Source organism: Poeciliopsis prolifica, unplaced genomic scaffold, assembly GCF_027474105.1.
Source record: "Poeciliopsis prolifica strain line A6 unplaced genomic scaffold, Auburn_PproV2 SCAFFOLD003, whole genome shotgun sequence".
Lineage (NCBI taxonomy): Eukaryota > Metazoa > Chordata > Actinopteri > Cyprinodontiformes > Poeciliidae > Poeciliopsis > Poeciliopsis prolifica.
Genome location: NW_026562378.1, coordinates 11,716,421 through 11,736,964, shown reverse-complemented (window position 1 = coordinate 11,736,964; position 20,544 = coordinate 11,716,421). Strand labels below are relative to the sequence as shown.

The following is a 20,544-nucleotide window of genomic DNA, read 5'->3' as shown; positions in this document are numbered from 1 at the left end:
GCTGGAAACTGCAACTCCAAGGAGGAGATTTGTGAAAAAGGGCGGCGCTTTGTGAGAGTAGGAGCTTAAGCACCTCAAATGGTTGCTATAGAGAACTCCAGGTATGTTTTTGATGAAGAAACATTAAAACATGATATAAAAATAATATCTCATGTGACATCGCTTTTTTAATAGACATAACAAGATTATGTTCACAAAACGTGACGTTCTTGACCTGAAGAGCCACAACGGGTTTCTAGTTTCCTTATATTACCATATATAGCTCCATGCATATGGTAACATAAGCTTAGACATTAAAATATGAAACAGTTCATCAAAAGTGAAAACAGAACAAAAGAGGTAACTCAGATAAAGGGCATGTTGTTGAAATGAACCTATTTGGCTCATATGTGGTGAAATTAAATTGGGTGTAATCCCGGTTTTAATAGGTTTGATGTATTTTGATCACTGGAGGAACTTAAATTGTAACCCAACCTGTAAGAAAACAATGCCCACATTCTCAAAAGAATCCACAATCTTGAAGCCATGCGATTCATGGAAGGTAAAAAATCCTGAAAATGTTATAAAATGAGCTGGATAGGACAGCAGAAACTTTAAGTGATCATTCTGAAAGAAAGCTGTGTGCCAGCGAGAAGCCAGTCAGTCAGATCAATAGCAGTAAAAAGAAGCAAGAGCTCTCAATTGCAGTCTTACCCAGGATCATCCTGAATCCTTCCACTTCTGTTTCCCACGTTGTCTTCCCGTTTCACTCCTCTACTCCTCAGTCTGCTGAAGGGATGACTCAAATCTTTGGCGTCCTACATTTCTGACTCGTAAAACTCAAGGTGGAAAAACCCAATCACCATCACAACTTTCACTTTTTCTAGTCCCTAACCTGGTTCCCCTCTTCGTCCTCCTCGTCCTTGCAAGAAGCTTGCTCTGCCTCTGATCTCGACACTCAGCTCAGCCAGCTGTTGACGGAGGAGAAAACCCACCAGCCTGAGCTGCAACACAACATGCACTCAAGCTGCTGCAAGGAAGCCTGTAATTTATTCTCTGTGATGCAGGAGGAACACCAGAGACATGGAGGCTCGCCTCACTGGAGGAACCTCTGCACTACAGCATGCCTCTCTCTGTCTCTCCCTCATATTTTGGGGTTGGGTATAACCTAAAGGCACCTTGCATTCCCGAGCTATGATTGGCCGGAGGTGCAGCCAATGAGACGAGCCAGAGCAGAGCGTTTACTTGTGGTGTTTGAATCAGGAGGCAGAGTGATAATGCGGCTGTCATTTCTGCTCTTCTTTTCTCTCTGTCACCGTTTCTTCTCTGTTTACTTCCGGTCATTTTTCAGTCATGCTTCCTTGTCTCGCTGCACACACCATCCTCCTTTCTCTCGTCTCTCAGGTGCAGTAAAGCCGGCTCTGGCAACATCTCTCTCTCTATAATCCTGGATGTTTCCGCTGGTGTCCACCTGTCTTTAGACTTTTGGGTTGGAGGTATACTCTTCCCTCCCTCAAAAAAATAAAACGTTGACAGTGTTCACTGAAAGCTATGTGAGGAGAACAAAAAAGGGAGGCAGACACAAAGGTGCAACGCAGATTGACAGCTTCAGAGACTCAATGAAACATTGTGTGGAGGTGAGGAGAGATTGAGGTTAATGTGAACTGACTCCTGCATGGACGTTTTGGGCGAGGAAATGAGAAAGATGTGGTGAAACAGCAGGATGAAGAGAAATCCTGACAGCTGTTTGACAGTCATAGGCAAAGGCTGCCGAATGAGCTCAAATACTCTTTGCATGCACATCTTTTGCAGAACAATGGAGCCTAATAAAAGCACAACTCTGTGCTAATGGATGTTTTATAAACCACATTAGACTGTCACAAAAGCCTCAGCTTTCAGTAATATAAGAGTTACTCTGACAGCAAGTATGTCCATAAAATAATGAGGCAGTGCTGAAAATATTGGTCACATTAGAACTATTTCACTGTATTTTGCAAGGATTTTATGAGATAAACAAACACAAATGAATGCATATTTTTCACAAATAAAATACCAAAAGTGTGAAGTCCATTTTTATTCAGCCGCATCGACATCTCTAAATATAAAATCTAACGTCACCTCGTTAGTAGAAAGAGCCACTCTTTTGTAATTGAATCTCAGTATGAAGTTATTCTTTAAACACCTCAGCATCTTGTTAGCGGATATCAGTGAACAGGCATCATTAAGAAAGAAATACAAGAGAGAGGTCAGAGATGAAGTTGTGGAGAAATTTAAATCAAAATTAGAGCTAAAAACTATTTTCCAAGCTTTTAATATCTCAAAGCACAGTTCAATCCTTCATCTAAAAGAGCCTGACAGAAATGCAAAGACTTATGCCAACAGCAAACTAGGAATGTGTTTCGTAGAAGATTTACAGTCATGCTGAACACATCATTCCCTCTGTGAAACGTTGGTGGCAGCATCATGCTGTGGGAACGCTTGTCATCAGCAGAGACGGGGAAGCAGCAAAATACAGAGCAATCCTAACATAATCTGTCCTGCAGGAATTTACAGCCAGAGTCACAACTGAAGCACCGCAGCTGAAGGAAGGTGTCTTTCAAATATTGGTTCAGTGAGACTGAAGATTAAAGCTGCATTTTGTAACTTTTACAAACAAATTTCATTTAAAACTGTCACCATGTTGTGACAGTATAATATGAGAGCAGTCTGCACCGCTGCCTGTCAAAAACAACCAATCGGAGTCAGGGGGAGGGCCTAAGCGCTGTCAATCAATCTCCTGTATGATGCTGAATGAGCTAATGGTGGAAAAACATCTTATTCTGACAGGAAAACTGTTTGATGGCTATGCTAACTAGCTTTAGTATTTGTGGCAGGTTAGAGTTTATGAATCTTAATTAAGAAAAAAAAAAACATGGGAACAACATAAACCTCACAATTATCTATAAAACATCTGGACGGCTCAAGACTTTCAGACCAGCAACACCTGGAACATTTTAAAGTTAAGCTTTTCTTTTGTTGTGCTGGTGTTGTTTTTGTTTTTCTTCTAATTCATGCAAAGCACTTTAAACGCTGAAAAACTGCTACATATTCTTGAGTTACGTAATGAACCAGCTGCTTATTGATTTAATGTTGTTCCCTCAATTATCCTCCTAACTTCACAATATTCTAAAATTTAGACACAATAACTAAGATATATTTTGATAATATTTAAAACCTCAAGATGTCTTGAGGAACACACAAAGTGAACTCCGTAAAACGAAGAGCCTTTCATTATGGCTTTGATGAAGCCCTCAGACTTTTTCTTTTGCATATATTTAAATAATAAAAGGTTATTAGAGCTTCAAAGGCCACGGTGTCGTGAGTTGTGTAAAGGGTTGCAATAAATTTTTATAATTAACAGCCTTGTAAACATCTTAAAACTTTGCTATAAATCCCCAATGGATTTATAGCAACACCCAAACTCTCCCACAGACATCCAGGATGGTTTGCAACATGAGCCCAGTGGTCTGGTTTCATCCTCCCATGGCGACATCCATTAAAGTCATGCTGCATCTGACCCTGCACCCTCAGACAGCCATATTAGCACCTGGCCTATTGGCTACAACAATACACCTGTCTGCATTATTCAGGCCGGCTCTACTAATGAGGAAACCTTATCACACTAAGTCATGAGCGCCGTCGCAGGTTTAAACAGATGGGCTGACGTCGAGCTGCTGCAGGCCTTTCAGATGTCCTCATTCACGTAAAAGGTTTTTTAAATATCTGATTTATATGATACAAAAACACAAAGTAGTGTATAATTGTGAGCTGGGAGAAAAATATGTTTTTTAAAATAAGAATTAAAGCTGCAGTACATAACTTTTATTAAAAATATGTTGTTGTTTTTTTACATATTATCATTATGTGGTGATAGTGTAATATAAAACAGATATTTAATTAAAGAAAAATCTAGCTCCTCTGTTTCTCCCAGTGCTCCCACCCCATCCCACTTGCTCTTTGCTAAGCTAAACTGGTTCACCAGAATATAACCTTAAGTTGTGACGCCTGGGCAAATTGTTGTTACACTCGAGGAGTAATTTTGCTTGGCTGTGCATTTTTGGGAAGATTCATCACTTTTCAATGATTTCTATATTTGAGGTGATTCATTCCAAAGCTTCTGAAATATATTGTTAACACTTTACAGACTAACATCCTTTTTCTTGAACTTCATCTTTTAGCCTGCTTCACATACAGGTTTATGATTCCTTAATAAATTAAATAATTTTGAAACTGCATTTGTGTTATTTGTCAGACTATATTTAGATCTTCAAATAAGCAGAAACATTAGAAATTTGCAACAGGGCAATTACTTCTTCATATTATTCATTATGTCTGAACATTGCTGTGTGTTCTCAAATGATCAGGTGTGAGGATTGCACAAAAAAAATGCCAAAGAAAAAGAAACATGTTGGAGTTAGAGTGTAATGACTTATTTGTGGCTGTGAGCTGTGCAGTCAGGATTACTTTATTGTGACCTCTGCCATCCTCTCACTCCCTCAATCTGCCCCAAGAGGCCATAACTGTGTCGACAGCCTTGTTAAACTAAAATTAGCTTCAGCAGCTTGCAGAGAGTCCTGCCAAAGTTAAATGATGTCTTCATTCGATGCGTAACTCCCAAGGAAATAGCTTTAAGCATGTGTTATAATCAGCCACTAACAGGTTAAAGTGCTTTAATGCGAGGAGACGACAGGATCATGCTTTACTTTTATTATTTACCAGACAGTTTGGATTTAGTCTCTATGTTTCATTTTCTTTAGCAAAGTTAGCTGCTTCCCAGTTTTCAATGGGGTTTAATTTTTGATTCTGGAGTGATCATTTGTGTGTCTCATGCTGTTACACTTACAACAAATTGTTTAGTTGGGGAGCATTGTTTTGATAAAAATACATAAAATAATAAACAGAAATGTTTCAAATAGTACATACAGAAAATATATCTATATCGCCTTTTAAGCACATAGAAACAGAACAACGTAGAAGTAATAACAACTAGATGCATCCAAAAGATTATATTTAAACCCCAAAGTATTCAAATACTAGCAGACTTAAATCTAAGTAATGCATAGACACAAGCTGCTTAGATATATTTGTTTTTACCAATATTTTCCGTCTTAATGGAAAACATTTTGTAGATATGAAGTCTGTGGAAAGAGCTGAAGATTGTGGTGATGGCATGGAGGTCTTCAAACCTCAAACACTTGGAGCTCTTTGTCAAATAATCAAAGGAAACAATCAATTAAAAAGCTCCTGAGAAAATACAGGATTGGCTTCTGTTGCTAATTATCAAGACTTATAACGTTTTTTTGTTGTACAACAATAAACAACACCCTTTATTGTTGTTTAGTGTTATTGTGAATTTTATCTAAAACTAACACCTAGACTTTAAATTTCTAAAAGAATAAACTAATTAAGCTCTGACTACCTTCCCAAACTAAAACAATCATCTGATTAAATGATTTTACAAATCACATTTATAGCAGGGAGCAAAACCCTAAAACATAAAAATCTTAAGTAACCCTTAAGGTTTTCATATTTTAGTCTAAAAACTTAAAACTTTTTATTAGCTCTGTGTTAGCAGACATCTTTTCAACAACAGAAGGAAAACAGACTGAAATTCTTGTTTTGGAGATTTCCGCTTCATGTCTTCCTCAGGCAGAATGCAATCGCTGAATTGCAGTTTTATTGACTTTTTGCTTCCACCACCTGGGGCTTTTTCTGTGTGCATGATATTTCTGTTGTAAAGCTGCAGGAGGGACAGCTTGCATGTCAGGAAATACTGTAGCTTGAAATAATATTAATACTTCTTCATGTTTGTCACAGTCTGCGGAATTTCAGTGGATTGTATTGGGATTTTCTGTGATAGACCAACACAGAAAAACATATTTTGAAAGCGGAAGTATGATTTTTATTTTATTTTTTTCAGATAATGTCCGTTCGTGTGCTTTAATCTTTGCTTAGTAAATGTTTTGCAAAACCACCTTTTGGTGCCATTTCGGCAAGAATATTTTTGGGTTTTGTCTCTTCCAGATCTGCAGATCTAAAGACTAACCAATATTCTTGTCCAATATTTTCTCAAAACAACTCAAGCTCAGATGGAATAGCTGAACAGAGTCAGCACACATCACTTCTCAAGTCTTGCAACAGATTAAATGTGAGTCTGGACTTTGACAGGACCATTGTAACTCATTTGATTCAAACTGTTAGTGGTTCGATATTCTCTGACCATCCTCCCTGTTCCCGGTGAAAAAAAGCATCCTCACAGCATGATTCTGCCGCCACCAATTCACACCGTGGAGCCAATCATGGTGTACAGATGAAACTTGGCTCCCTGAATCCCCCTCCTCCTCTCCATCGCTCTTTTTGCTGCATCAAACCCGCCGGCCAGAACAGGATTAAGGGGAGAGACACGTATTACATGCCGATGTCTGCAGACGATTGTCCAAACTTTCATCAAAGCATAAAACCCCTCACAGCCTCGTGTTATTATGCCACTTGCTCTTTGGTTCTGTTCAGAAAGAGGCAGTCATGAGCGGACTCCAGCTGATGCAGCCTCTCGGCTCTTTTTAAAGGGATCAAAGGACAGGTACTGCTACCTGAAGGTGCTTGCTTAGCCTTACCTGAGCCCCACATCTGCTGCCTCCGGTCTTCACGTCGTTCAGACTGATTTAGATCCGTTCTCCGCAGCTCCAGAACTCAGTGCGTCAGCCAGCATAAAGTAGTATGGATACGTCCGCGTAGAGTGGAGCAAAGAAAGTATTCTCACGTTATTTTGGGTGGATAAATCATGTAGCACTCAGCCACATGAATGCAGATCTTCCACCAGTCGGCTGGAGAGTGCAGAGGGAATCACTGTGTGCAGGCAGCCACATGCCTTCAGTGAAGCCGCATCAAACAACAAGCATCTGCATGTTCATCTTCCTTTCACACAGTTCATCCTCCTTTCTTAAGTTTGCCTCAAAGCCTCTTAAGAGTCTGTATTTCCCTCTCGTTTTCCCTTCATGCCGTCGCCTCCTTCCTAGGATTGAAGGAAACAAGTGCACAAGATTCCAGGCTAATTCTGCTTCTTAGGACAGGGGAACCTAATATGTGAGGACAACTGTGGAAGGGGGGAGATACAGGCAGCGAGAGAGAGGGAATGTGAGGGAAGGAGGGGCTGAACGGAGGAGGGAAAACCCAGCAACGGATGGCAGATCAAAGAAAATAGGGATTGCAAACTGGGTGCAGGAGGATGTTGAGTCACGGAAACGAGACTCGAAGATTCCAGTGGAATAAGAAAATGCAAAAAATGACTTGGTAGACAGAGATGAACTACTGACTGTGATTCTTCTATGAGTTTCCAGGTACATTCTGCAGCCTAAGATGTTTTTATTATCTGATTTAATGGATGTTTTAGCAACTAAAATGGTGAGGAGACTTTTTGGAGGACCATACTGAGTTTGCTAAATGGAAACATGGAGCACAAGATCAGCACACGAAGCAGATTTGTAAGCAAAACTAACACAAACAAAAGCAATGATGAAAATTAAAAGCACAACTTTGACATTAAAACAGTCCCCCAAACCTTGTGAACTTGATACTGTGGGAGTTCTCCGTTCCCACGTGCCAATTCCTCCTCGCTGCCAGTTAAGGTGTAGATTCAGATCAGATATCTGAAATGTGCTCGCATGTGTCATTTTAAAGAGGTGCGCAAGGAGAGAGTGAAGGAGCAGAAGACGAGCGCCGAGGTGAAACCGACGAGTAAATGTCAATCTAACTCTGATATACAGGACGGTCTTCGCTCCTGTACGCTTTGACGCAAAGTGGTAAATACATGTGTGGTTGGGTTTAATCGTACAGAAATATAAAAATGTGACAGTGGCCTTTTGTGTAAACTGCGATAAAACACTTGTCCCGTTGGAAATGACGGGCTCCAATTGCACTTTTAACGATGCATTCATTTAAACTCATATTCCCCTTTTATTTCAGGCACACTCCCTGATTTTTATTCCATTTGAATAATGCGATCTCCCAGAAAACAGATGCACCAGCTCCGTCTGGCAGCGTGCCGCGTAGAGGTCAGGTTCAGGGACAGCAAGGAAGGACGGCAAACTGGAGCTGTAAGCACATTTCTTCAGGGGACACAGTTACACACTAACACACAGACACACAAAGATGAGTCTCCATCACTTAAAAACAAATTACACACTCTTGCATAAATTTTCTAGACTCTTACCCAACCATTTGCATAGCTCTCTCTCAACCACATCTTATTGTAATGCTCCACAGACATATTTTCTTCTGGCTAAAATGGAGAAGGGCTTAAAATAGACCTGTAAACATGTTTATATCCTGACAGCATTGTTGGTGTGAAGACAGCTGACCGCGCTGCTCTCTCCAAACAGTTTTGTCTCTCTCTCGGTCATAAAACTTTTACATGAATACTCAACATAACATCTGCAAGGCTTTGCAGGACGCTACATTCGTCTGTGTCTCTGATCTATATGTGGCTCGGCAGTGTTTACGCCCATCAAATGCAGAGCCGTGACATAACTTCTGTCATTTATATGGCAGCCGAATACACAAAGTATACTGATAAAGGCTTATTGTTCTGTTTATATGTGTATATGTGTACATTTGATGCATAATCCATATAAAACTGGTGATTCAATACTTTGAATTACATTCCCCCATATATATACATATATATATATATATATATATATATATATATATATATATATATATATATATATATATATATATATATATATATATATATATATATATATATATATATATATATATATATATATATATATATATATATATATATGAATATATATGCTCCAGTGGTGCATATACATTATATATGCACCAGTCTGATCCCTTTTAGCTCAGATTGATATGGATCCACAAGGTCCAAAGGCAAAAGCTGACTCAAATCCTGACTTCTTGTGAACTATTAACTATTAACCATTATATTTTTTCATACCTCTTCCACTTGTTCAAACTATGTTTTTATAAGAATCTTTTCAATACATCTAGAAAATGTTAAATGTGCAGACACAAACCCAAAATTCAGCAACTTTATTTTTACAATAGACACAATGTATTCTTTTAGATGTTGCATACCTAAAGCGAATAACTAAAATATTATATGTGTCTCCAGTATCTCTCATAATTGCAGTCATCAAGTACAATCAACTCAAATGACCTGTCCTCCCTCAAACTGTGGCTGTTTTTTCCGTAAAGTACTTCAAGGCCCCTGAAAAGAACCGCCTGCTTACTCTCATCCCTATTTTCCGCGTCAAGGATAAAAGCGCCGACTCCATCCCCTCTTTCCCTGGTAGCTTTTGCACATCACTGCTGCCTTTGAAGATTTAATCAGTCAGATTTCCTTGATTAATCCCGCTTCATGTACTTTCACAGTAAATAATTACAGATATGATTGCTCGCAGGATAGAGGGCAGCATGGAGATTTGTGATGAAGCGGAGTCCCCAGGTATCTTCATTAGCCTGATTATTCTGATCCAAACAAACTCCATCAGCCAGTTTACATGCAAATAGGCTAATTTTATTCCAAAACATCCCGCTCCCCCCTCGGTCTGCAGGCATGTGGTGTTTACCACCAAACATATATATATATTTTTTTATCTCTGTTTGCGTGAATATGTATCTGGAGATATTAAAACATCTTACTGGAATGTTCAATTTGCACATTTAGATTCTTCAGCTGACCATGTTTAATAGATGACATCCCATCTATACCTCGACGTTTTCAGAAGCAGACGTAAGTGCTTCAAGAAATGGTCCAACAGTGACATCTTGTGGCCAAACTCCTAAACTACTCTGCATTTACAGCACTCACCACTTGGTGGCGGTGTTTGTCTTCCTCTGTGTTCGACAGCTGCCCTTCTTGACATCGTTTTCCCCCCCGGTGTTTTTATGAAATAAAACTGTCGCTCTCTCGGACAGTGTTGTGCATCAGAGGCAGCACTGACTGCCTCTCTTCATCAGGATTAGAGAATTAATGGAAACGTTCAGACATTGAGCCCCGATCAGCAGCTTAGCAGTGTTTTATCCCAAACAGCACATCCGACTGCGTGGGCATGTAAGATGAACATGATGCCAGACAAACCTTTGCAGACTCCAACAAATGCAACTGAGATGCAGACGCTTGAAGAACAATATACAGGTTTTTAAAATAATTGGTGGCCCAGGTGATGGTATCCATAAAAACCCTGGTAAAATGAATCTAATTGAAGCAATTTTAAACTTTCTTAGATCAGATTTTCATTTTAAACTTTTTTTTTTTTAAGGACTAGATTACAATTTGTTTCTATTGAAGAAAATTTTTATTTGAGACAGATTTGCTTCTTTCAGGCACTAACTAGACTCAATGAAGGCCCATATTTAACCATGCAGAGTGAACAGGGATATGCAAGAAAATCAAACTCAATGTCAGAAAACTGCAGCAAAGACGTATTCTGGAATTAAAAAACAGGAAAACGAGAACAGAGGAATAAACTGACTGAAATAGCAAAGCAACGGATGCACAGGAAAACCTGACACTGAGGATACAGACAATGATCAACCAGGAGAGATTTACTGTATGAGGAGAATATAGAGCAGCTGATGAAGGATATGAGCAATAAAGATCTTCAATGCAGCCAAAACATTTTATGTTCCTTCATCAAACTAAGATGTCGGTGCTCAAAAAGATTCATTGGGACTTCAGCTGATTCTTTGTCTTCTTTCTTTTTAAATGTTTTCTGCTCTAAAGCGAGCACTTTATCAAATCCATCATTTATCATGGAAGAGCTAAACGTCCTGTCTGTGAGTGTCTGCATGTCTGTTGTCCAGAGAGATGCCCTTCTTTTGTAATTTATCCCATCCCTTCATCACAGTCCCTGCTTTTTTCTCTGCTTTACAAATATACTCTTACACACAGAGGCTTATACTAATCCTTGTGAAAACAAAGCGATATATTTCTCCCCACACGGATCAGGACTGGGATGTTCATCAGTGTGTTTATCGGGATTAGGAAAATGTCTCCCATAATGCAGCCTCTAACATCATACTTACAAATATCTGGTCTAAAATGATGAGCTGCTGCAACTCTGCGCAGAAATACAAAGTAAATGATGAGAAGAAGTGAGTGACCCTTCTCACCACTGAGCCCTGACCCGGTGTGGCCTTGTGACCTCTTTCATTGACCTCTCTGTGGGTGGTCATTGATGCTGACCAACACCACCGCTCTCAGATCAGATCCGTTATTTCTGTCATCCGTTTTCCTCTCTTTCTCTGGCTCTAACTCCGGCTCTCTCTGTGTGAAGTCAATTGTATTTATGTGAGTATTTAGTTTGTGGGATTATGCCGACCCGGAGGCGGTGAGGAGAGAAGTCTGCACAGGCGGGTAGACACGTTAATCATAAAATCTTTATCTTACAATCCAGCCTCACGCATCCAGGCTTCATTAAGAGACAACCCTGGGATTAGGGCAGCTAAACCACAGAGCTGCAGAGAAAAATGAGAGGAGAGGGATGCATCTCTGTCTGTCTGTCTGTCTTTGCTGTTTTCATCCTGGATTATGTTTAGACACTCCCAAGTCATCTGAGTCCTTCCATGTCCATGTATGAATACATGAATATTCATAAGTAACAATGAGACTTGTCATGTAAGTATTTTGAGTTATGACTAAAAAGCGCTGCACATTTTTCTCATTCGCTTTGATGAACTTCTCATGAGCTGAAATTCTCAAAACTACTTGTTCAATCTTCAAATCCTTTGTGGCCTGTGAACATCATAAAATAAGTTTGTCATTCTTTGAACAAGTTGCAAATATTTTTTTATATCCATTTGTGTGAAAATGTACAATTCCCTGCTTCCTCCTACAATTTTAATTCAATAAATCATGTTGATCAAAATTTATAAATGTATTTATAGGTCTCTGTTGAATAGTCTCAACCTTCACAACATTTAAGTGGACATTTAAATCTTAACATAGAATCTGAATGAATGAGTTGTCACAATATGTCAAGCATATATGTCTTAAATTGGTAAATTTCTCCCAATGGATCCTGAATGTCTCTTATGTAGGTAAACGTGTGAATCATTTAATCAACCAATGATCAACCAGTTTTCTGAATTAGCTCAAATTACATCTAATGAATTATAAACTGGAAAGTAAATAATATAAAGCCAGAGCAAAACATATACCAGTAAGTAGATATTCTAAAACCCAGATTAATGTGTGCATATCTACCCATGAAAGATGCAGCGTTGAACAATTTTTCAAAAATATTTTAATGATACATTTTCCAAATAGAAACAAGAGTGAATAAGTCTAATACATGACACAAATCCAATGCAAAAATGGCTACTTCGTCAACCTGAGAAAAGTATGATTTTCTTTTTCTAGTATCTAAAATAAATCAAGTAAATCATGTTGAGAAATTTACCTTTTGATGTGTTTTAGTGCAAAACATCTAAACAGAACACAAAAAGGAAACTGGACACAAAAACAGCTCAACAGGATCAACTAAGCAAACAAATAAAAGCATTGACAAAACATATGCAAGTATAAAACAAACTTCATATACACTGTATTAAATTAAAGAATAAATAAACGTACTTTATGCAGCAGATCTCATGTCGCCAAAGCAAAAATTAGAAGTGCTTTCTGTACAGTACCAGAAGATCTGGGCAAAATGGCTGAAGCATCAGCTGAGGACCTGAGCACTCCTTTGATCATTTGGTTATCAGTTTGGAAGATAATCTATTGGTTTCAGTCAAGTATTTTCTAATCATACTTAGCAGTGCTAATCTACAGTGCAAATGCACCTTGTGTTTGTAAAACCCTAAAGTTACCCTAGTAGTTCTTCATGAAGAGATCGGTCAGTCTTAAAGGTGACCTATGATGCTTCCTTGAACAGAATGAGAAAGGTTTATGGGCTTTATAAAAAATATGTTCATCACATGTTCTGAGCAAAATCATCATAAGGTAATGAAACTTTTGTCTGCCTTGTTCTGCCTTCCTTTCAGAACGAGGTGGTTCAGGATGTCTTGCTGCTGACCTCCTTCCCTACAGCCCCAAATCAATGTTTACTCTCACACGTGAAAATGGCGGCAAACAGATTAATGACTATACAACTGTACAACTTTGAAAAGCATTGGTGGAGGCTTCTGCCTAGTCAACAAGGTTGCAGCAAGTGGCTGATGAACGGTAAGTCAACCACAAAGCACTTGTCTTTTCCAGCAGCCATTGTACAGCAGTAAAAAGAGCAGAGCTTCACTTGGGTTGCTAGGTGACGGACTTCACTCAGCTGGGGTTGCTAGGTAACGATGCACTATGACTCAAAAATAAGAGAATTCTTGAAATGGCTCATTTTTCAGTCACCAAAAAACCTTTTGTCAAAAAATTTATCAGAGTTTTTTGGGGGTTTTTAAGCACTCTGACTGTTTTTAGAAGCATTTGAGATTCAAACGAAAGTATAAAAATAGTCAAAAAGTGAATTTTGCATAACAGATCCCTTTTAAAGAGGTCATGAAGGGTCCATTGCTTGGAATCAGTCAGGTTGGAGTGATTCATGAAATGTTGTATTGGATTCGTCTCAGTCTCTGTAGACTGAGGTTATTTGTCTTGGGACCATGTGCAGTGGATGGTAGGAGTCATATGGAGCCTCCAGGTGAACATCATAGTTGGTCTGAGTCTGATAGAGAACCTGGTCCACGGTGGAGGGGGAGTACTGGTGTGGAGGCGGTGGGTAATGGGGGGAAGGCTCCTGTTTGGGCACCATGTTGCTGCTGATGCTCAGCGGCGGTGTTGGGGGGCCGTCATATGGAGGGGTTCCCACACTTCCAGCATTATACTCCGGCGGAGAATGGTTCTCACTCTGCCTTCCTTTCATGGCTCTCAGGTGAAGCATGTGAGCCGTGTCGTAGGTTCCGTATGGGGGGCTCGGCAGGCCTGGAGAGCTGTACCCCACTATGCCTCCCAGAGGAGTAGGTGGTGGACGAACTCCAAGTCTGTCCTCAGGTCTCATCCCAGCACCGGGACCTGATCCAATCTGTAAACATCCAGCAACCAGGTTGGTTGTGGGCTGAGAAAGCCCTTTGCAGAGTGTCTCCATGAAAGCCCTGCTCTCGGTGGAAAGCCCTCCCTCCAGGGCCTCGGACAAAGCGCAGATGTAGTTGCGGGCCAGTCGCAGCGTCTCAATCTTGGACAGTTTCTGTGTTTTGGAGTGACAGGGCATGATGCTGCGCAGGTTCTCCAGAGCATCATTTAGGCCGTGCATGCGCGAGCGTTCCCGGGCGTTTGCTTTTATACGTCTGGCACGGAAGCGCTCCTGCCGGGCTTTGGTCATTCGCTTTTTCTTGGGCCCACGTCTCCTAGATTCATTTTCGTCCTCCAGTCCTTCATCTGCATCCTCCTCATCCTCCTCTGCGTCTTCACTTCCCATCTCTGTGTTCTGCTGGGACACTCCGCCGGCGCCGTAGTGGTGCGCTGGGACGGAGGCGCTCCCGTCCGGTGAGCTCACATCTCCATCCATCCACTGCAGAGGGCTGATGACCTCCTCTCCCTCTGCTAGTCTCACATATGGCTTAATCATCATGATGTTCTGCAAACAGGAGCTTTGTCAACCACATATGCTTTTGCAAAGGTTTATAAACATTCAAGCATTTTAATTCAGATATATACTTTAAATTTGACCAAACTTTATTAAACTTATTTTTGTGAAATCCAACTAACTTCAAGCTCAAAAGTTTAAGTGCATTACCTTCTTGCCATTTAGACTTTATGACTTTGAGTATCCAGCCTCACAATAATTTGTTGTAATTTTGGTCATTTCCTCCTGACAGAACGACTCTTACTCAATTTTTCTTCCTCTGATCTTTTCAACAATGTACATCATGTTGGGAATAAGATTTGAGATCGCTACTTGCTAAAACATGGATTACTTAAAGTTATTGGCAATTTAAAATACTAATTTGTTCCAAGTTCAACATTTGGTATTTCTTCATGTCTACAAAAATTAGGGTCTTTATCGCTGACTGCATTTGCGTTATTACTTTATGAAGGCTTTTCCCACACTTTTGCTAATGAAATATTATTCAGACATATTATTGGCCTTATAAACCCGTTAAACCGTGATAAAGGCTTTCCCAAATTATTTAAAGGCATCTTAGTGAATGTAAGTTTCTGAATTTGAATAAGGTGAAATAAAAGTTGCTGTTTTTTTGTTTTGCTTTTGAATCTGTCTCTTCATCCTGGCATTTTGCAAATAAAAATAATGCTTTTAATCCTAACTGACCTCAAAAAGCAAAAGATTATTATGATTTAATGTCAGACAGTAAGAAAATAAATTGCTGTCTTTTGATGAAGTTCGTGTATATTTATGGTTTTGTCTGTGTTTATTGGTAAAACTCTTTTTTTTGTTGTTTGTTTTTGGGGAAGAACGTTCCATGCAAAATCAGATTATTATAATTTCTAACTTGTGCAGTTAGAGCAGCTCTACATGGATCTGTTTCTGGCCTGTTTTATGCATCATGTCATATTCTTTTCTTAGAGCTCAACAACTACTAAGTTAATACTAAGAGCTTATGTAGCTCATGTTGTTGGTTTTTCCAAGAAAAAGATTTTCAGTGCACAATTTTGCTTTCACATCCAAAGAGTGAAGTTACTCGTGTCAACAGATCAGAAACTGAAATTGCTTTTGCAGAGAATTTAATTTTCTAGAACTCAAAAGCAATGCATGGAAATCTGGATTATACGTACTGAAACTAATACTGTTTATAAGATATTATATATTGTTACACAACAAAGTTATAATGCAACATTCCTTTAGATTTTTTAAAAACATCAATGTCTTGGTGGATGTTTTGTAAAAAAAAAAAATATGAAAATGTAGCTAAACATTTAAATTTGAATCATGTTGTCCATATTTGAACAAATAAAATGTTTTCCATTCTGTCTGGAAGAAGTAACATTCAGTGGCAAAAATCACAAGTGACAAAATGATCTTAAAAATTTTACAATTTGGAGTTTTATATATTATTATATTGAATACCTTTAAAAAATGTAAATATTTTTTAAAGGTATTCAATAACGTGGGATATTATTATTTGAGACAGATGATGTGAACTTTGGGTTCAGTACATGAATATTTTAAATAGTAATGAAGTCCCATCCAGACTTTTTCTTCCTGCTCTTTTTCACTCAGTTCACCAGATCTTGTTCGTCATTATGTACATTTTGTTTTAATGATTTATGGAGTGAAATAAGTAAAATAAAACAAGACCGAACTGACAGGAACAATCTCTGCCTTTATTTTGAAATAATTTGCCTTATAATACAAAGCTTTTGCTTGCTTATCAAACTGTTTGGAATAATAAAAGTCAGCTTCATATTCAAACTTACAAATGCTGAATTTCTTGAACAGAAATAAAGTTTAAAGTATTTAAAACAACTGTAAATTATCCTGTGTTGAGATGAAAAGGATTATCCTTTTAGTAAATTTTGTAAATCCTAAATAATCAACATAATTAATCATTTCAATCATTAATAGTTACTATTCATTGCGTAAAAGATAACATTTAGTCTGTCATGGCTTGTTTCAGCACCGGACAGCTCCTCCCTCCCTGCCCAGAGGCGCCTCTGGTTATTATTACTTAACTTAAAACCTAAAATAAAATAATTGTTCTTCACATTAGTAGATTGTGTGTGTTTTTAAATGAATCTATTGTCTTCTGTGCGCGCACTGCCACACTGTGCCCCCCCGCCCTGCTCGGGGTCAGCCTAATCCCGGTCATTTTGTGAACTGGTAATGCTGCAGCGAGATAAAGTCACTGACAGGACCTCAAACTGGGGCAGCGCAGGATTTACTCAGTGGATGAAGCGGCGACCACGAGGATTAAGCGAAATATTGACATCCTCCAGATCACTGGCCCAACAGAGCGCTGAACCAAAACTGGATTTTTCTTTTTGACTATTATGTGTTTGCTAAATAACTAAACCTTTAATACAGATTTTCCCTTGATTTTACTGAAACTTTTTGCCTCGTATTTCTTTTTTTTTTTTTTTTCACCTGCATATTGTTAGTGCAAATTCAAACAAAAACCAACACACTAATCATGGCAGAAACTTTGTAAATTCTTAGTGTTTTAAAGCATTATTTGGAAGCCTACCTGTACTTGTGGTTCCCTCTTAAGGAAGTTTTTCAGGCCCTTTTTGCTGCGAACCCGGATCACAGTTTGCGGTCTGCGCACATCAATCAGCGCTAAAGTTGCGACCTGAAGCGGAGGAGTCCTTCACTGTGCGGGTCACTCCACAGGGGCTCCTGGTTTTAGCTTCCACGTCAAGCTCCTCCTCCCACTCCCACCCAACTCCTTTTTGACGCGCTGGAGATCGCGCGTGTCCGACCCGTGGCTCACCGCGCCCCCATCGCCCACACTCCCCGCCCCCTGCGCCGCTCCACTCGTCGTGCATGCGTGTGTCGGTTTATGTGCTTGTGTCTTTGGGAGTTGAGCAAAAAGCTCTCCGAGGTTGTGCAGACAGACAAACAGTAGAGGCCCAGGCTTTTGTTGCCTTGCGAGGGCGGCCGCTAAATCCGCGGCGCGGCCGCATTGAGCGGAGGGGAGACGCGCTCAGCAGCCTGAGCCTAACTGTATGTGACAGCTTGAAGTTGCGTGTGAGCAGGTGTTTGCTCCATCCATCCCAATGCAGTGCGGAGATAGACTGTCGAACAAGTTCATTTCTCTCCCTGAGGGGTTGCTCTGACCAGAAGGGCCACATAGGCGCATGAGACGCGCAATTATGGCCGATCTGACTTTCGGGACCCCCGACTCTCTGCAGTGAAGGAGATGAGATCTGGGGGGGGTTACAACATTGTCAATAAAAGGCAGTTCGGTCCTTGATTTAGTTGAGAAATTGTTTACTCTTTGAGAAATTCTAAAGCGCAGAAATCTGCTTTTAAAAATGTGAAACATGCATAACCACAATTTACATTCATATGGATTCCTGAAAGCTTCATTTTACTATATTAAAACATGAGCCAAATATAAATAAGAATTCAGCTCCTGAGATTTTTTATTTCAATTTTTGTGCATCAATAAAACTATTCAAATCTGGGATGAAAGGGAATAAAACATCTCCTGAAACTCTTCACATGTGTTGCTCACCTACCTTAAAGTATTGAAGGTTCTTGGGCTCCTTTCTCTGGATGTTCAGTTTATGTGACAATAACTTCTAGCAGTTTGTTTTCATTATTTCTTTGAAAGTGTGTTTGTGGCTTATTGAGTGGATGCACAATGCATGATCAGTGGATAAAATTTGACTGATTGGAACAAAGAAAATCATAAATAATTTTAAAAAGTCCCTTTTAACTACCAGACGTTCAGTTTTTTTTTTTTACCAAATGGCTCACTTTTCTTTAAACATCAAGACTTTTATTAATTAAATTAATGTATAACCTAATTGAGAAATGTACAAATAATTGTATATTTTGTGGGCAAACAATTTCCATGACAGAAATGAGAAATTGTTTTGACTGCTTCAAGTTTTTTTAATGTTTGGTGAAACATTTGAAACCTTTAATGTCTTTGACTGTTTTTTTTTCTCAGTTTTCAGGAAATTGTTCAACGAGTAAAACATCTTTGGGTTTGAAATACTGATTCAAATTCAAAGCTGTGACTGTGTGCCAGACGTATAAAACACAGAAATGCGACAGGCTGGCTGGGTAACAATTTGGTCCATAAATGAAATCTATGCTCTCCTGCTCCTGTCTCATTCCCCAGCCGACCACCTTGCTCCTCCCCCTGCATCCTTTCCTGTCGACTCCACACCTGCAGCCTGAGATGGGAATAGCAGAGCCCGGCGTCTGCATCCCCAGAGACGAAGCAGCAGGGGAGAGTGATGGCTGAGGCTCAGTGCCTCCTCCGCACACGCTTGCTTCATGGTTTTTTAATATTCGTTTTTATTTGCATCAGAAAATATACATTCACTAGCTTTTCAACAAACTTACCTTTATTTATTTACTCTTTTTTTGAGGTAGACCCTCTTTAGAGTTTAGTCGTCTTGCTCCACAGGTGCTGCTAGAGAGTAGAGCTGTAACCGTGCCGTGAAGTCCCCTGGTTCCCCCTCAGTGTCCACACGTGATGAAGTCCTGCTGCAGATGGTCGTCTCTGTCTGTGGCTCAGATGTCCATCCGCTCTCCCTCGGCTGCTTCGTCCTTCCCTTACCTTTCTCGGGATATGAATTTAGTTTATCTCCTAAAATTGAATGACATGTAAAACTTCACTTCAGTACACACACAAACATGACCCTCCTGTTAATTCCCAGAGTGTTTGAGTGTGACAGTGGGGGGAAAGTGGGTTTTGTCCATCTGTCATAGTGGAAATCCTCTGAGAGAAGCCAGACAAACTGTGTGGAGGGTACAGCAGCGTGCAGATATGACTATTCTCAATAAAAAAGTATCACAAAAATATCTATGCCCCTCAAACTGTTGGAGGAAATATATGAATTTATATGATAAACATAAAATAGAAAGAAAATAATACATTTTCCACACATTAAAAGTAAAAAATTGCATTTATATCCATCTCTCTTTACTGTGGTAGTTCTAAATTTGTCAAATATATGTAAACTTTGAAGGCACCATCATGCAGAGAGGATTCTTTTCTTCAGTAGCTTCAAGGAAGCTGATAAGATTTCACCGGAACAATGCATCATCTGTTGTTAGAACAACTTTGGCAAAACTATGACACACTAAGACACGACCATCCACTTGAACTGACAACGACAGATTAATCAGACAAGAGGTTCATAGTAACTCTGGAGGAGCTGCACAGGTCCACAGCCCAGGTGGAATAATTTGTACTTATTTATTTTAGTTTTTTTTAAATCGAATATGATAGTAGTATAAATTCATGCACAAGAACAAGGAATGCAAAAGACACATATTTTCATGCCACAATAAACCTGACATACTGGAAAAGGAGTAACTTATGAACTCCCAGCCCACAAACTCATACAATATTTCAGTTAAACTGTTTAAATACATTTAGACTTAAAGCTGTAACATCACAAACTATGGTAAAGCATAAAGGAGCATAAAAACATTTTCAAAGGCTCTGTAAGCCGTCGAGGATATGCTACACGGGCAGCAGTTTGAAAGGTTTTTGCAACACAAGAGCAGCGGCCTCCAATGACAGTCTGAGGTCATCTCAGCAGACCAATCGCATCCCTCACCGTCTCTCTGCATATGTCTGTGTCCACTGGCGAGAGCAGTGACAATATGGTCAGCTCAGCCAAATTGTTTGGAAAGCTCACAAAACACCGGCAGAGAATGAACGTTGCTCTGTATTTCATGGTCTCTCATCAACTTTAGAAATGGCCAGCAGCTAAGCCAAACTTGAACCAGCCTCCAGCCAAGCGCCGACCCTGGGGAGACAGAGGTGATGTTGACCATGTGTCCCTCCACTAACCATCTCATTGAAGGCCCCCCGACTCCTGGGTTAAACTGACACCCTCCTCTGCGATCACCCCTGAAA

The 20,544-nt window shown here is 39.6% G+C and overlaps 2 protein-coding genes across 4 annotated transcripts in view; both read right to left on the bottom strand.

Annotated features, from left to right (window-relative positions):
• Positions 1-7,106, bottom strand: part of LOC129357837 (zinc finger protein 385A-like) — a 40,110-nt gene extending 33,004 nt beyond the window's left edge. For 2 of the 3 annotated variants that reach the window (XR_008605635.1, XM_055026823.1), the window contains exon 1: positions 6,633-7,106. Coding sequence is in view for 2 of the 3 variants with exons in the window: in XM_055026823.1 (XP_054882798.1) it covers positions 6,633-6,645 (13 nt within the window). In the remaining variant the exon portion in view is untranslated. Of the gene's footprint in view, positions 1-693; positions 1,468-6,632 lie in introns of those variants that run through there. The other variant, XM_055026825.1, reaches the window with a different exon arrangement.
• Positions 7,107-12,281: 5,175 nt separating this feature from the next.
• On the bottom strand, positions 12,282-17,334 carry LOC129357931 (neurogenic differentiation factor 4-like). Its single transcript, XM_055026860.1, has 2 exons — positions 17,182-17,334; positions 12,282-14,615 (listed from the first exon to the last, which is right to left on the bottom strand). The coding sequence occupies exon 2, from the start codon at positions 14,607-14,609 to the stop codon at positions 13,608-13,610; it is 1,002 nt and encodes a 333-aa protein (XP_054882835.1). The 5' UTR covers positions 14,610-14,615; positions 17,182-17,334; the 3' UTR covers positions 12,282-13,607.
• Positions 17,335-20,544: the final 3,210 nt, after the last annotated feature.

Excerpts from the sequence above, each read along its gene's own strand:
- LOC129357931 (XM_055026860.1), bottom strand. The coding sequence starts at position 14,609 with ATGATGATTAAGCCATATGTGAGACTAGCAGAGGGAGAGGAGGTCATC.